Source organism: Oryx dammah, unplaced genomic scaffold (assembly GCF_014754425.2).
Source record: "Oryx dammah isolate SB20612 unplaced genomic scaffold, SCBI_Odam_1.1 HiC_scaffold_15, whole genome shotgun sequence".
NCBI classification, from domain to species: Eukaryota; Metazoa; Chordata; class Mammalia; order Artiodactyla; family Bovidae; genus Oryx; species Oryx dammah.
The window spans coordinates 19,421,083-19,439,782 of NW_024070199.1; the positions used below are offsets into that span (position 1 = coordinate 19,421,083).

The following is an 18,700-nucleotide window of genomic DNA, read 5'->3' on the forward strand; positions in this document are numbered from 1 at the left end:
CAGGTATGACCTAAGTAAAATCTCTTATGATTATACAGTGAAACTGAGAAATAGATTCAAGGGTTTAGATCTGATAGACAGAGTACCTGAAGAACTATGGACGGAGGTGCAAGACATTGTATAGGAGGCAAAGATCAAGACCATCCCCAAGAAAAAGAAATGCAAAAAGACAAAATAGTTGTCTGAAGAGGCCTTACAAATAGTTGAGAAAAGAAGAGAAGCTAAAGGCAAAGGAGAAAAGGAAAGATATACCTATTTGAATGCAGAGTTCCAAAGAATAGCAAGGACAGATAAGAAAGCCTTCCTCAGGGATCAATGCAAAGAAATAGAGGAAAACAATAGAAGGGGAAATACTAGAGATCTCTTCATAAAACTTAGAGACACCGAGGGAACACTTCATGCAAAGATGGGCAAAATAAGGGACAGAAATGGTATGGACCTAACAGAAGCAGGAGATATTAAGAAGAGGTGGCAAGAATACACAGAAGAACTATACAAAAAAGGTCTTCATAACCCAGGTAACCATGATGGTGTGATCACCCACATAGTGCCAAACATCCTGGAATGTGAAGTCAAGTGAGCCTTAGGAAGCACCACTATGAAAAAAGCTAGTGAAGGTGATGGAATTCCAATTGAGCTGTTTCAAATTCTAAAAGATGATGCTGTAAAAGTGCTGCACTCAATAATGCCTGCAAATTTGGAAAACTCAGCAGTGGCCACAGGACTGGAAAACATCAGTTTTCATTCCAATCCCAAAGAAAAGCAATGCAAGATTGCTCAAACTACCACACAATTGCACTCATCTCACACACTATCAAAGCAATGCTCAAATTCTCCAAGCCAGGCTTCAACATAACGTGATCCATAAAATTCCAGATGTTTAAGCTGGATTTGGAAAAGGCAGAGGAACCAGAGATCAAACTGCCAACATCCGTTGGATTATCAAGAAAGCAAGAAAATTCCAGAAAAATATCTACTTTTGCTCTACTGACTACACCAAAGCCTTTGACTGTGTGGATCACAACAAACTGTGGAAAAGTCTTCAAGAGATGGGAATACCAAAACACCAGACCTCCTGAGAAATCTGTGAAGGTCAAGAAGTAATAGAACCAGACATGAAACAATGAACTGGTTCCAGATTGGGGAGGAGTATGTCAAGGCTATATATTGTCACTCTGCTTATTTAACTTATATGCAGAGTACATCATGCAAAATGCCAGGCTGGATGAAGCACAAGCTGGAATCAAGATTGCCGGGAGAAATATCAATAACCTCAGATACACAGATGACACCAACCTTATGGCAGAAAGTGAAGAGGAACTAAAGAGCCTCTTGATGAAAGTAAAAGAGGAAAGTGAAAAAGTTGGCTTAAAACTCAACATTCAGAAAACTAAGATCATGGCATCTGGCCCCATCACTTCATAGCAAATAGATGGGGAAACAATGGAAAACAGTGAAAGACTTCATTTTGGGGGCTCCAAAATCACTGCATTAGGATTGCAGCCATGAAATTAAAAGACACTTGCTCCTTGGAGGAAAAGCTATAACCAAACTAGACAGCATATTAAAAAGCAGAGACATTACTTTGCCGATAAAGGACCCTCTAGTGAAAGCTAATGTTTTTCCAGTAGTCATGTATGCATGTGAGAGTTGGACTATAAAGAAAGCTGAGCGCTGAAGAATTGATGTTTTTCAACTGTGGTGTTGGAGAAGACTCTTGAGAGTCCCCTGGACTGCAAGGAGATCAAGCCAGTCAGTCCTAAAGGAAATCAGTCCTGAATATTCATTGGAAGGACTGAGGCTGAAGCTGAAGCTATAATACTCTGGCCACCTGATAGGAAGCACTGACTTACTGGAAAAGACCCAGATGCTGGGAAAGATTTGAGGTAGAAGGAAAAGGGGATGACAGAGGATGAGATGGTTGGATGTTATCACTGACGCAAGGGACATGAGTTTAAGCAAGCTCTGGGAGTTGGTGATGGATAGGGAAGCCTGGCATGCTGCAATCCATGGGGTCACAAAGAGACATGACTGAGCGACTGAACTGAACTGAAGCATACCTATACATATACCTGCAGATATGTATTGCTCAGTTTTACTGCTTATTTTTAATTTTATAAATTGTTAAAATTAAATAAACATGAGTTTCAGTTGACAGTCAAGTTTATATTTAGGTTATATATTGAATATAAAGGGGAGGTAGCAAGCAAATGTTTCAGGAGGTGAGGGAAGTTGCTAGAATGCTAAGAAGTTAAGGTGAACAGTGTTTGTTAAGATAATAAACAGTGTTTATTAGAATAGTGCTTTTTATGAGGACTATTACAAACAAAAAAGTGTTTGTAAGAAAGACATATCTCCCAGCAGATATGTTTGTCTACTGTTTGGAAGACATTCTGGTGAGCTACAGATGGCTGATTAAGCATTCCTATTTTTCCAGAGCAGACCCAATTTCAAACATTCTAACATTAGGACCTCAATTATTTGTTTTTCTACATCTAAGATTATAGGTTCTGATTCTTCAGCAGGGTTAAAAAGAATACATGCAAATAGATTATCACAGTTACATGAAATGCTATTTGAAAAATAGGTTAGTGGGAATGCAAAACGCTATAGTCATTTTGGGAAACTGGTTGATAATTTTTTATAAAATAAATTAGACAAATTCTTTGCAGGTATTCATGCAAGAGAAATGATAATATATACATAAATGCTTATAGTATCTTTATCCGTAAAAGTCAAAAGCTGGAAATAACCCACGTGTCCTTCAAGTGGTGAATAGTAAACAAATTATCATAGATCATGAAATGGAATGCTAAAAAAGAGTGAGCCATGTTTTAAATAAAGTCTGAAATATATAACAATATTGGTGGATTTCTAATGTCTATCACTCCATGGGAAATAGATGGAGAAACAGTGGAAACAGTGTCAGACTTTATTTTTGGGGGCTCCAAAATCACTGCAGATGGTGACTGCAGCCATGAAATTAAAAGACACTTACTCCTTGGAAGAAAAGTTATGACCAACCTAGATAGCATATTCAAAAGCAGAGACATTACTTTGCCGACTAAGGTCTGTCTAGTCAAGGCTGTGGTTTTTCCAGTAGTCATGTATGGATGTGAGAGTTGTACTGTGAAGAAGGCTGAGCGCCGAAGAATTGATGGTTTCTAACTGTGGTGTTGGAGAAGACTCTTGAGAATCCATTGGACTGCAAGGAGATCCAACCAGTCCATTTGGAAGGAGATCAACCCTGGGATTTCTTTGGAGGGAATGGTGCTAAAGCTGAAACTCCAGTACTTTGGCCACCTCATGCGAAGAGTTGACTCATTGTAAAAGACTTTGATGCTGGAAGGGATTGGGGGCAGGAGAAGAAGGGGACGACTGAGGATGAGATGGCTGGATGGCATCACTGACTTGATGGACGCGAGTCTGAGTGAACTCCGGGAGTTGGTGATAGACAGGGAGGCCTGGTGGGCTGTGATTCATGAGGTTGCAAAGAGTCGGACAGGACTGAGCAACTGAACTGAACTGATACTATGTAGTCACAAAAAAAAGCTTTATTTTGTATAATACCATATATATGATATCCTAGAAAAGACAAAAGACTAGAGATGTAAATCAGGTTACTAGTTAACATGGGCTGGGGGTTGATGGTAGAGATTATAAAATATCAAGTGGGAGGTTTAGTTGTTTCTGTTGTTTAGTCACTAAGTCTTGTCTGACTTTTTTATGACTCCATGGACTGTAGCCCACCAGGCTCCTCTGTCCAAGGGATTTCCCAGGCAAGAATACTGGCTGCTGCTGCTGCTAAGTCACTTCAGTCATGTCCGACTCTGTGTGACCCACAGACGGCAGCCCGCCAGACTCCTCTGTCCATGGGATTCTCCAGGCAAGAACACTGGAGTTCTTCCCAACTCAGGGACTGAGCTCATTATATTGCAGGCAGGTTCTCTATCACTGAGCTATGAAGAAGCCCTTAATTTCCAAAAGAAAAGAAACAGAACAAAAAGAAAAGAAACAAAAGCAAAAATAAACAAATGGGACCTAATTAAACTTAAGAAGTTTTACACAGCAAAAGAAACCATCCATGAAATTATAAGACATGAAACGATGCTTAACATAGCTAATTATCAAGAACATGCAAATCAAAACCATAAACAGATATCACCTCACATCTGTCAGAATGGCTATCATCAAAAAGTCTATAAATGTTAAGGATGTGGAGAAGAAAGAACCCAAGTAGACTGTTGCTGGTGCTTTAAGTTGGTGCGACCACTACAGAAAACAGTATGGGAGTTACTCATATGACTAAGAACACTAATTCAAAAAGTAACATCATCCTAAATGTTTATAGCAGCATTGCTTCAACAGCCAAGTTATCCTAAGTGTCCATCAAAGATGAATGGATAAAAAGGATGTTGGTATAAATATATATACAATGAAAGTCAGACAAAGAAAGACAAATAGTCTATGGTACCTCTTATATGTAGAAACAAAAAACATAAAACCAATAAATCTAAAAAAAAAAAAAACAGAACAGACTTACAGGTATAGAGGACAACCTAGTGGCTACCAACAGGGAAGGCGTGATAGGGAGGGGCAAGGCAAGTATAGGATTAAGATATACATGTTATCATGTATAAAATAAATTAATTATCAAGGATATATTGTATAGCACAAGCAAATATAGCCATTATTAAATAAAATATAAAACACTGAATGCCTATGTTATACACCTGAAACTAATAAAAATCAATTATACCTCAATAAAATAAGAGAATAGGATAAATCAAGTACACCTTCAGTTTAGATGCAGGATTTAATACAGTCTTAATTTCTTGACTATTTTTTTCAACTTAGCTTTCAAAATTCTGTAATGAAATGGTTGTCAAATTTTAATGTACACAAGAATTACCTGAAGGGCTTCTTAAACCACAGATTAAGTCAGTGAAACTACTCTATATAATACTGTAAGGGTGAATATATGTCATATATTTGTCAAAATCTATAGAATGTACACCACCAAGAACAAACCCTAAACTAAACTAGGGACTCAATGATAATCATGCATGGGTAGTTTCATTGATTATAAATGATTTACCATCCTGGTGGAGGATGTTGATAATGGTGGTTATGTGTGGGGGCAGGAGTATATGGAAACTCTGAACTTTCTGCTCAATTCTATATGAACCTAAAATGTCTCTAAAAATAAAACCTATTTAAAAACCAAAAAATAAAAGTAGCTGGCCATTGTACCTAGTAAATTACATGATCCTCATGGAATTAATATATCCTAGTAAACAGTGCTGATATGAAAATCATTTTTAATAAGTAAATCCCACTTATATTTTTGAAATATTGTACTTTTCTAAGAATTCACTGAATGCTTATGAGTCTTTCAGTTATCAAACTGCAACTGTTATTCAGTTTACTTTTATATTCAGAATGTTTCCAACCATGCAAAGTATTTTAGCTGGCAAAATGGGGGACTGTGTTATGATGGTGTTATAATTACTAACTCATCATCTAATGGTGGGAGCATCGTTAGTTAGAGTAGAATCTTGAAAATGTTGTAAATGGCACACCCTTGAAAGGTTCAAATATTAGAAACAAATTTTCACAGACATTCCTTTCAGGAGCCAACTGCATTGATCTGTTGAATTAAGAAAATGAAACCTCTAGGAATTCATAAATAAGAATGCAGAAATAATATGTCCTCTAAGAGGCTAAGATGAAGAAAATATATGAGTCTTTCTTGAACTAAGGGGCTAAAAACTATAGGTAGACCCAGGTCGTCATTGCTGTCTTTTCATTCTTCTGTTTGTTTCTAAACAACACACACCCCTTCTCCTAGGGCCACCTCTTTTTCATGTACATGGGTGTTGTGTGAACTCTGGGAACATGTAAATTTTCACAGAATATAGCTTCAATTCAGATGGTCCTTATTCAAAACAGCTCTACTTGCTTACCCTCTTAAAGGTAATATTCAGAAACTGCACACTATATATATATATGTCTAGAAACTTAGCAAATATAAACAATATGAGCTATTGATATCCAAATAGAAAAATACAATGGAGAAAATAAAATACACAGGCTTATATCTATATACCATTCAGTTTGATTTTTTCATTTATGGGGCATCAACCTTTCAATTTCAATGTATTTAACAGCTCTATTCATTTCATATATAATATTATTATAAAGACATTATAAGTGGATAATCATATTGCATGCTAGACTCTCAATAGTGACTTATACATGTCCACCAAGGAGTAGTCTCACCTTCTTTAATTAAAAAACCCCAAATTCTGCATGAGCACACGAACACCAACCTAATGGACTTTTCCAGATTCCTACAAGTTAGCTAGGCTTGTGACCTAGTTCTGGCAAATAGGATACAAGGACATATGTGCCATTACTTTCTAGATAGACTCCTAAAGAGCAATGCTTGTGAGTCACAAGGTAGTATTTCCTGTTCCTTCTGCTAGAAGGTGATAATATCAGGACATAGCTTTTGGAATAAGAGACGGCTCCATATTTAGGAGATGGTAGAAGCTGTTCACCAGCTCTGTGCCTTGCTTCTAATCTGCTATGGGGAAAGGGATAAACCTGTGTTAGACTGTTTTTGTTCTACCTAAACCTGCCTCCTTCCCCCTTCCTTGCACAAGTATCTGGTTTTCACTGAAGGCTAGCTAACAGGCCTGGGCCTTATCATTCACAGGCTTTTCCATTTTCCATTATTATTATTTATTATTATTTTTTTGCACAACTAGTCTTTTTGTATGCTCCTTTGAGGCTCCAACTTAACACATTAAGTGCAGTCTCCTCTCCTTGAAGTATCACTTACTATGGCACTATTTCTATTCTCTCTTTACTGTCACTAAGGATTACTGCCTGTGAGCTATATTTCTACAACATTACAGATTCATTTGGAAGATCAGGAAAAGAAAAAAAAGATTTTAATTAAACCTGGATTAAACAGAATGACGTTTTCCCCCACTTAGGGGGCGATATTGTATGAGACAATCTTTTTGTCCATGTGAACCAGTGAATTTGTGAATTTCGTTTTATGTTCAGTCCGAGAATCCTCATTTTGCCACTCTAGTCTCAAACAGGTACAGACATCACATTGTTGATGTTGTTGTTTAGTCCTAAGTCATGTCCAACTCTTTGTGACCTCATGGACTGTAGGCTGCCAGGTTCCTCTGTCCATGGCATTCCCCAGGCAAGAACAATGGAGTGGGTTGTCATTCCCTTCTCCAGGGGATCTTTTAGATCCAGGGGTTGAACCCGCCTCTCAGGCATTGGCAGGAAGATTCTTTATCACCACATAGAGGGTACCAAGAGTGAAAACTTCATGGACTTCCAGGTGTTTGCTAGTAAGGAACTCTTAATAATCCAGTTAAGGAAGGAATCCAGAATATCATTTAGGAAAGCAACACTTAAGTGGCTTAACATTTTTTCTATTTGGTGATGAAATGTTAAAACATCCAAAATACCTAAAAGTTTAAAATGTGTTTTTATTTTCTTATATGTTTGCAGTTTTAAGGGAACAGAGTCACCAGATGTCTGGGTTAAAAAAAAATATCTGGCACTAATACTGTTTCTATTCACTTGAAGCTTTAAGAAAGGAAAATATACTCACCTCCTCTGCATGCAGGCCACATAGCTTGTTTCCAAACAACAGTTTGTGTTTCAAGCTTTTATTCTAAGGAAAGAAACATAGTTTTATTGCTAAGAAGTTATAAAATATTAACAATTTCTTTAAATTATGTCAGCAGCGCTTCTGTTTTGTTCACAGATAAGTCCTTCATGATACGAGATGTAGCTGATTTGCATAAATTGAGTAGAATCTGTACATAAAAGATTGTTTTTTTATTCAACAAAAATTGATGGATTTGATGCATTGGGATTAACACCATTATTAGAAAATATGAACTTTCTTTGGCCTTACATTTAAATCTGTTTATTGTATTTATGTAAGGGCTTCCTTGGTGGCTCAGAGGTTAAAGCGTCTGCCTCCAATGTGGGAGACCTGGGTTCGATCCCTGGGTCGGGAAGATCCCCTGGAGAAGGAAATGGCAATCCACTCCAGTATTCTTGCCTGGAGAATCCCATGGACGGAGAAGCCTAGTAGGTTACAGTCCACGGGGTCGCAAAGAGTCGGACACGACTGAGCGACTTCACCTTACCTTACCTTATGCTGTTTTCTAAAATAATTTTGGTTTCAAATTTGTAACTGATACTAGTTTCTGAAAACACCCTCTAAACAGCAAGCATTTATTTCTACCATCATCTGGATGCGTGTCACCTTGGAATCTAGTTTAATACAGTCATGGATGCACTAGGGTCTGAATTTCTTTTAAACACTATGGTTTTAGAGTCCTCATGTTTCTGACACCTGTGCATTGCACTCAAAGGGCATTTTGATGCTCAGAAACCATTTCTTCTTCCAGGCCTCATAAGAGTACTCTATCTGCTGGACTTGACCTAGATTCATAGACAAATGCCTGTTACTTTAGAAATGGAGGCACAGTGTTAGCCATCTGAATCTAAACCCTTACAGTGTGTCAATTACATCTCTCTCATGACACTTGGGCGGCTTTTCTTTGTCCCATAACTGAGTACCTACTCTTCTTTTAGATAGGAATGATAAAAGAGAGCAGAAACTCTGTAAAAACCTACAGGATTTAGACCTTATACTGTCTCTACAGTAGCAAACAATGTAATGGAAAGTACATATCATACATAACTACTCTAAAGAGAGTCAATTTGATGAGCATCATAAGCAAATTGAACTAAATGTATGCAGTGTGAATGAATAACTCAATGAAAGAATACATCAAATTTAAGACTTCTTCACACACAATTCCCACCTGATTATGAACATCATTTCCTAGTTTATTTTCCTGTCATGCAGAGAGTGGTTATAGCTCCCTCAGTTGGAAAGAATCCTTTGTCTAACTTTTCCTCTTCAAGTATGAGTTGAAACTCTAAAAAACTTATTTAGAATTTAAATATCATGAATTTTTTTTATACAAATGAGGAATTATCTTGATTCATTTAATAACGGATTTTTTTTATTTTTGCAAATATCCGTACTCATCATACAGCAAAACACAAGATTAAGGTTTTTAAAGTCTTTAATGTATAGTATTCCTGTATCTAAAAGCTCATAAACTGCAGTAAAGAGACACATACTTATATTTTAACTCCACAGTATTGCTCAGTTTGTAGGTTAAAAATTACCCTTGTTTTCCTACTGTACATGTCTATTTATGATATTTTTGACACAGGGGATCTTAAATTTTATTGTGTATTTTTCTTTTTTGATTTCTCTCAGTTTTTAAATATAAGGTATATATCTTCAGGATCTCTAGAGATTTGTTGTTCACTTAGATTTTCATCATTCTAAGGCTAGAGGTCTTTAGTGGAAAGACTGGTAAAATTCAAGGTTAATTTTCTGGTTCAATAATTATAGTATCACTGTAGGTTGTTATATTAGAGGTTTTGGGGGAAGATACATGAGAATATTCTATATTAATTTGCTACTCAATGTTTGTAATGTCTTTCTGGATCTGCTTTAGCAGATTTTAGAGTTTTAACCTGCTTTAGCACAAGCAACAAGTGAGACTGCATCAAACTCAATAACTTCTGTGCAGCAAAAGAACCCATCAGCAAGGTAAAAATAACCCTATGAAATGGCAAAAAAACAAGGTGCTAATAATATATCTGATAAGGAGTTAATATTCAAAATATGTAAAGAACTCGTACAATGCAACAGCAAACAACCAAATAACCTAATTTGAAAAACTGGACAAAGAACATGAATGGACACTTCTCCAAGAAGATAACAAAAGGCCAACAGGTATATGAGAGTATCCTCAACATCACTAGTCATTAGGGAAAAGCAGATTGAAACAATAAAGTGTTGTTTCATGCTTGTTGGAATGGCCATCATCAAAAGACAAAAGATAACAAATGCTGGCACAAATGCAAAGAAAAGGAACCTTTGCATTGCTGGTGAGACTGTAAACTGCTACAGCCACTATGAAAAACAGTACAGAGGATCCTCAAAAAATTAAAAACAGAACTACCATATGATCCAACGATTCTACTTCCACCAAAGAAAAAACTAACTTGGAAAAGTATTGGTACTCCCACATTAACAGCAGAATTATTTATAATTCTGGACCTGCAAACAACCTAAGTGCCCACTGATGGATGAACGGACAGAGAAGTTATGGTATATGTGTGAGTGTATGTGTGTATGTGTGTGTGTGTGTGATTAAAAAGAAGAAATGCTTGTCATTTGTGAAAACATGGGCAAAATCTGAAATGAGGTAAGTCAGATAGAGAAACTAAAGACCAACCAAACTCGCAGAAAAAGAGATCAAACTTATGGTTACCAGAAGTGGAGGGGAGTAGGGGGAGGAATTAGAGAAAGATGGTCAAGAGGCAGAAATCTGAAATTAGAAGATAAATATTATATGTACTAGGAATGTAAAGTGCAGCATGATACCGGCAGCTAACTCTGATGGATGACATACAGAAAAAATGTTAAGAGAGAAAATCCAAAGAGGGCTGATCACAAGGAAAATATGTTTTCCCTTTGATCTTTCTTTTCTTTTTACTATATCTATATGAGAAGATGGATGCTTGCTGAACCTTCTGTGATAATCATTTCACAATATACATAAAGTAAACCATCATGATGTACTCCTTGAACTTATACAGTGATATGTGTCTATTAATTTTCAATAAAACTGGGAACAGTTCAAAATAAAAAGTTAAAATATCTAAAAAATAGGAATATTAAATAAATAAATAAAATTGAGACAAGCTGAGTGAAGGACATCTAAGGCCTTATGGGTTAATATCCATACATGAGTAAATTTATTAGAAAGGATAATAAAGGTAATAACATATTTCTACTTAAAATTTAATACTTTAAATTTTACCATACTATTTAAAATTTTCATCTTCACTTAAAGATTTTACCCCCTTTTTTCTTTTTCCTTGTTTTCTTCCTTCCTTTCTTTTGATTTTTTTCTTTCATTTGTTCATTTCTATGAACATTTCTTTCAATGTTCAATTCTAAAGTGATACAGCAGTGAATATTTCTTTTCAAACATGTGTGATAGACTTGGACAGTGCAACGATATTAGCACAAGGAAGACTGTCCCAATGATTATGCTGTGTATCCACAGTCTGCTCTGGCAGTTGATAATTCTGGGCAACCATGCAAATAATATGTTTCCACTAAGATAAATATCATTTCCAGAGCTTAAGAACTAGACGATTTCACTATTTTGAAATAAATCCAGAACTGAGGATAATCAATTATAATCACCCATAATGGGGCCAATTGGGGGATGAAAGTAAGGCTTGCAAGACCCGTACTGAGATTTCTCTTAGATGACATATTTTTCAAAAACACAGATGGCACGGAGCACTGAAGAGGGAACACTGACTCCCAGAAAATTCGCTGACTTAACCTTTTCATTCAGTGCTGGTGATCACACCTCTTTAATCTCTGAAAGAATTAAGACTTGCTATTTCTAGTAGTCATGTGTAGATGTGAGAGTTGAACCATAAAGAATGCTGAGCACCAAAGAATTGGTGCTTTTGAATTGCGGTGCTGGAGAAGAATCCCGAGAGTCCCTTGGACAGCAAGGAAATCAAACTAGTCAATCCTAAAGGAAATCAATCCTAAATATTCACTGGAAGGACTGATGCTGATGCTCCAATACATTGGCCACCTGATGTGAAGAGTCGACTCATTGGAAGAAACCCTGATGCTGGGAAAGATGGAAGGCAAAAAGAGAAGGGGGCAGCAGCACTGACTCAATGGACATGAGTTTGAGCAATCTCTGGTAGACAATGGAAGACAGAGGAGCCTGGCATGCTGCAGTCCATGGGATCTCAAAGAGGTGGACATGAATGAGCAACCGAACAACAACAAATCATTCAGGCATTAAGAACATACTCTTTACAATTTTGTAATCAGACATGTAGCATTTTATCTACTCTCTAAACGATGGATCTCATCCCTATCAAATTGGATGATGCTTTCAGAAGGCCTAAAATAACAACTTACACATGTAATTATGCCCCAAATGCTAGGGTCCAACTATCAGTATCATTTGCTGGGACGTAAGACTATACTCTTAGTATAGTATAGTATAAGAAAAAGTAGATTAAAAGAATCATAAAATGTTTAGGTGTCTGTTTTCCCTGCCTATCAAGCTTATACTATCCTTTTTCTAATAACTACATCCTGATTTTTCTTGTGAGAAACATTTTTCCATGCTAATTCTATGTGGCTGTGTGATACTAACTTTACCCACTCTATCAAGGGAAAGCATGAGATTCAAACTCAGCCAATCAGAGGCTTGATCCACATTTGATAAAGTAACATAAAAGTTGCTGATGAGACTCAAATATAAAATTTTATGTTCAAGAATTACTTAGGAAAATATACTGAGAGTCATCACTACATCACAACTCATCTGAGACTGAATATAACATACAAAAAAGAACACATGAGTATGGAGAGGGATATACTGAATTCTGGTGATGTTGATGGCCTCTCTATTTCCCTTCACACTTATCTAAAGCTAGTATATATAATCCTGGGTTCTTCAGCTGTATGCTTATAGCTCCAGCTTCTCTGTTCACTTAATGTTGTACTTAAATCCTTTTGTCCATCCTACCTACATAACTATAATTTTGTCAGTATCTTAGGATTCAGAGTGGTAGCCTCCCCCACACCAAATCCAAACATCCAAGCTTATATCTAATATTCATGCTTGGATCAGGATGTGGGCACAGAACATATCCATCTATTTTGGCTTCACTAAATGAAATACAGACTCTGCTTACTACCTACTAAAGGAAAGCCTCCCAGTTGGACACTGCACAAATTTGGGGTGGCTTAAAACAAATGCCCCAACAACCTTCTTGGGAACCTAGTTTCTTGAAAAACTACCTAAAATGTCACTTAATACCTCCTCTTATCTATATGATAAAACTCAAACTCAAATCTGATAATAACAAAATATAATAGGTAGATCTGTTGATCTAGTTTTGAATTTTGCCTCAGACATAAAGCATCACATTTTCACTGCAGCTTGCATGGTAGCTTGGGCTTCCCTGGTGGTTCCAGTGGTAAAGGACCCACCTGCCAAAGCAGGAGATACGAGAGACCTGGGTTCGATCCCTGAGTCAAGAAGATCTCCTGCAGGAGGGCATGGCAACCCACTTCAGTATTCTTGCTTGGAGAATCCCATGGACAGAGGAGCCAGCGTGGGGGTGGTAAGGGTGGGGAGAGGGGTGCTATAATCTATATGGTTGCAAACAGTCAGATATGACTGGAGCGACTAAGCATACACACATGTGCTAGCTCAAATCCAACATGCAGTCAACATACATACAACATACATAAGTCTAGCCTATCTCTATTCATTTTGCCATATGGAAATGTAAAAATTCTAAAATTACTATGCATTTCCATTTTACATAGTTTCAAATGAAATTTGAATTTTTGTTTGCAAAGAACAGAAACCAATAATGGTTCAATCAAGCAAAGCATGAATTTATTTCATGTAAGATAGAAAAAACTTGGGGAATGAGGCTCAGAAAATAGGCAGGAACCAAGTAGGAGGAGGGTTCTATAATTACAAGACAGGAATAGAATTGTTTTGACAATTGAAAAAGAGGCTGTAAATCAGTGTACTTAATTACAAGGTAGGTTGATGAGGTCTCAATGAATTTTCATGGTGAAAGTCAAAATCTGGGAACACTTAGGTTTGTCAAACATAATAAATTATGTAAATATGCTTATCACATTATTTTCTGGATTTAAATAAAATATACCACTGCTGCCAGGCAGCTGAAAACATGTGTTAATGTCTTCAATGTGCAATTAAGTATAAACCAAAAGTAAAAACACCTGCAGTGGTATTCAAAATAAAACCAGAGTGCTGTGTCTCACAGCAGGTAGCATCTCCTTTTTAGAAGTTTCTAAAACTGCACAAGCCACTATATAAGAATGCTTGTGAACCACATTTCAATTGAAATGTTTTTTAAATGCCTGAAAAAAATGGACATGTTCTTTCAAATAGAGTTGGAACTCAAAACATTATATCCCAAATAAAGAAAAGCAACAGTTTCTGAGTAATGTGTGACAAATACTTTGCTTCTAAAGTATCTGCAGATGTTATAATATTTTACAAATTCCCTAAGAGTCTCTTATTGAGCACATCTCAGGAGAAGGATGGGTTACTGTACTGGTATAAACCATGAACATGTATTTCACCAATTTGTGGAATGCACAATTTTTTCACTTTTTAATGTTTCTGAAATCAGGATGTGGTCTACAATATTTGGTACTTTTCATTTATTATTTTTGGTTCCCTCCACCCCAAGAATGCTGTTAAATCACAATCCACTCTACAATTGATGACTCTTTAAAATTTAAAGATGATTTTTGTTTTAAAATAAGGAGTGAAGAGATCAATAAAGAAGAAAAAATGTCCTCCCATTTAATAAAGCTCAGCTGCATAGGACTGCATAAAATAAGAAACATATAAGATCTATTTATTCTAAGCACACAAAAGGAAAAAAGTAGAATCTCAAAATGGATGAAAACAAAATTGTCTATAAAATAGTTTCTAATCTATAATGGAGAAAAACGCCAAAGGGAGTCAGCCATTTCTATATAATATAAATGCAGAGATCAGACAGCTGAAGCACATTTGGTCAAAAAAAAAAAAGACTTAGATATTCTCTTTAAAATTACACTAAAACATAATGGAAGAAGCAAGAAAGATAGCTGAAAACCAAACAACACTATTTTTTTCAAGTAATTCCCTTGTTTAAATATAACGCTATGACTTAATCTGTATGCAAACTAATTGCTACTTTAATTAAGATTCACAATTTTACAGAGTGATTTAGAATAGTAGACATGAGTGGCAGAATCATTCTGTAAACACGTAAAACCACTCTCAGCCAAGTGATGGTAGGGACCCCAGATAAGCTTCAGCCTCGCCAACTTGAACTCTAAATTGGTTAAAGGCATAACAAAAGTTGTATAAGTGCTCAAAGATTTCCTCGACAAGGTTATCTCCAGAACAGGATGGCATACTGACCTTGGCTCTAATTCATTAGAAAATGCATGAGTGCTTCATGAGAATTTTATTCTTAGATTAGCACCATACTAGCTTTAATATTCAGTGTCACTAGACACTCAGTGTCGACATATGTGAAATAATGAAGAATATCTAGGTCATCTCTCAGATTTTTTGCAGCTTCAGGACAATTAAGAGTGGATATGAGTTGGTGGCTTTTTCTGATGACAAGTAAAAAGATAGTTTTAATATATTTCAATTTACTGAGTATATTAATTAGATATTCTCTGAACTGGTTGGCCTCATACCTACAAGATCACTTTGCCAACAGCATGAATATAATATGGCACAGTGACTGAATTAGGACAGAACAACTCAGTTCTGTCTAAAAACAACTGTATTTAAATCTCACTTTTTTATATGCTCTGTGGGTTTGATGCCTCTGTTTTTCCTCTCATAAAACTAGATAACTGTTATAACCAAAGGAGTGGTTGTTTAAGTGAGATGGCATAAACAAAACATTTATAACAGTGACTGTCACATAATATGTTCTTGCCTGGAGAATCTCAGGGACGGGGGAGCCTGGTGGGCCGCCGTCTATGGGGTCGCACAGAACCAGCACGACTGAAGCGACTTAGCAGCAGCAGCAGCAGTCACATAATAAGCACTCAGTAAATATTAGCTCTTATTATTTCAATGTCTTGCAAAAAATAAAAACTACTCTTCTTGAAGATTATGACAGCACTCTAAGATGGTTTAGTTTTGAAGTCACAATTTTTATATGTAAATGCTGTTATTTTAGAAGGTTGACATACATTTCTAGCTCTTGAGTCCTCTAATTACTCCTAGAGATAAAAGTTTATTGTGGAAAAACACTGCTCTCAGTAATATTTCTCTATATGTCTTATTTGGTCTTCTTTAAAATAGACAGCTCTCTTGGAAACAGAACCTGCTTCTGCTGTCATTAAACCCCTCTTCCTTTATCAGACAACTCTCATTCTAATGGGTTAAAAAGTGTTGCTAAATAAATGACATGCCATTCATTCCAGAAATAAAGCATTAATACTCTTATCAACATTTATAGAGACTGTTTATGTACCAGGAAAGGAGGTAAAACAACCCCTCTCTTCAAGAGGGTCACATCCATGGAGGAATCTGACAACAGTAGCAAGCCCCCAGGGAGGCACCCACTCAGGGAATGACATGAGCTGCTTTTAAATGTGCAAAAGTGAAGTCGCTCAGTCGTGTCCGACTCTTTGCGACTCCATGGACTGTCGCCTACCAGGCTTCTCAGGCGACAGTCCATGGAGTTTTTCAGGCAAGAGTACTGGAGTGGGTTGCCATTTCCTTCTCCAGGGGATCTTCCTGACCCAGGGATCAAACCTGGGTCTCCCGCATTGCAGGCAGACGCTTTACCATCTGAGCCACAGGGAAGCCCTAGATGGAAAAAAAGATTCAGTCAAATAATAAGAAATGGAGAGAGAGAGAAGAGTATGTGTACTAGACCCTAGGATTCTCAAAAGAGCTGAAAGATAAGATGGGAGAGGGGCTTTAGGGTTAGTCAAACAGGGCCCTGTAATCCACTGAAGCCATGACAGTGGATATTTAGCATGAAAGTCTCATGATCAGATTTACTCTTTAGGAAAATAAACCAGAAGAATTCTGGATTTCAAATTCATTAAGATATCTAACAGTTACCCCCATCCCCATATAGGTCTACTTAGCAGTTAAGTTTTAGGCAATATTTTGTTGGGGGAAGTAAACTCATACAACTCAGAAACAAACAAACAAAAACCCATTAAAAATGAGTGAGGAACTGAATAGACATTTTCCCAAAAAGACATATAAATGGCCAACAGGTACATGAAGAAGTGCTCAACATCATTAGTTATTAGGGAAATGTAAAGCAAACCACAGTGAGGTATTTCACACCTGTTAAATGGCTGTTATCAAAAAGACAAGAGATAGCAAGTGTTTTTGAGAATGTAGAGAACCGGGAATTCTATTGCACTAAGGGTGGGAATGTAAATTAGTGCAGCCATTATGGAAACCAGTATGAAGTTTCCTCAAGACCATTAAAAACAGAGTTACCTTATGATCCAGCAACAACACTTCTGGGATATATCCAGAGGAAATTAAAGCAGGATATAGGAAAGATACCTGCACTCCCACGTTTACTGCAGCATTATTTACAATAACCAAGATATACAAATAATCTAAGTGTCCACCAATGAATGAATGGATAAATAATGTATAATAATGGTTATATAGCGATTTACACATACACACATACATATACTTTGGAATGCTATCCATTGATGAGAACAAAGGAAATCTTGTCTTTTGCAACAATACAAAGGCATTATGATAAGTGATAAAAGTCAGATGGAGTAAGATAAATACTGCATAATATCTCCTATGTGGGATCTTAAAAAAAACTGAATTTGTAAGAAAAGAGAGAATAGTGACTATGGGGAACTAAACAGTTGGAAAATGGAGAGACTGGTCAAAAAGTACAAACTTCTAGTCAGAAGATAAATAAGTTCTGGGGATCTAATGTACAACACTGTGATATTATATATAATGATACTGTATCATATACAGTTGCTAAACGAGTAGGTCTGAAATATTCTCATCACACACCCAAAAAAGAAATGGTAATTAGGTGAGCTGAAGGAGGTGTTAGCTAATCTATGGTAGTAACTATATTGTAATATATAAATGTATCAAGTCAATATGCTATACACCTTAAACTTAAGACAGTATAAGTATACTCAATAAAACTGGGGCTGGGGGCGGTGCATCCACTGAGTATTGAGAGTGTGTTTAAACTAGCATTTGTTGAATGCTTATTTTGCAACAGATATTGTACAGAGTTACTTTACATATGTTAATTCATTGATTCTTTGCAGCAACCCTACAGGCAAAAAATTCTAAATCATCTCCATTTTAGAAATGACAAACCTGAGGCTGAATGATGTTATTTAGCCTACCCATGTTCAGCAGCTACTAAGTGGTAGAGCTGGGATTTGTCTAGGTCTAATCTCTGCCAGAACCCATGGTCTTCATCATGTTGTATAGTTTTTCCTCATTCTCTGCTTGCGGATAAACAAGCAAATAATGAAGACAAGTCCTGGATTTCTACTGAATAATGTGTGGGCAATAACCAAAATGTACATAAACATGGAATCGGTCTTTGAGCTTTCAACTCTAGACACATACACTTTACAGTTCAGTTGTTCAGTCATGTCCAACTCTTTGTGACCCCATGAATCGCAGCACGCCAGGCCTCCCTGTCCATCACCAACTCCCAGAGTTCACTCAAACTCATGTCCATCGAGTCAGTGATGCCATCCAGCCATCTCATCTTCTGTCGTCCCCTTCTCCTCTTGCCCCCAATCCCTCCCAACATCAGAGTCTTTTCCAATGAGTCAACTCTTTGCATAAGGTGGCCAAAGTACTGGAGTTTCAGCTTTAGCATCAGTCCTTCCAATGAACACCCAGGACTGATCTTACACTTTTACCAGCCAATAAAAACCCTCTAGGCAATAAAATAAATTATGGTT

The 18,700-nt window shown here is 36.7% G+C and overlaps 1 protein-coding gene across 1 annotated transcript in view; it reads right to left on the reverse strand.

Annotated features, from left to right (window-relative positions):
• LUZP2 (leucine zipper protein 2) overlaps positions 1-18,700 on the reverse strand; it is a 519,252-nt gene that overhangs the window by 124,480 nt on the left and 376,072 nt on the right. The window contains exon 6 of the mRNA XM_040255642.1: positions 7,646-7,708. Within this exon, the coding sequence (XP_040111576.1) occupies positions 7,646-7,708 (63 nt within the window). The remainder of the gene's footprint in view (positions 1-7,645; positions 7,709-18,700) is intronic.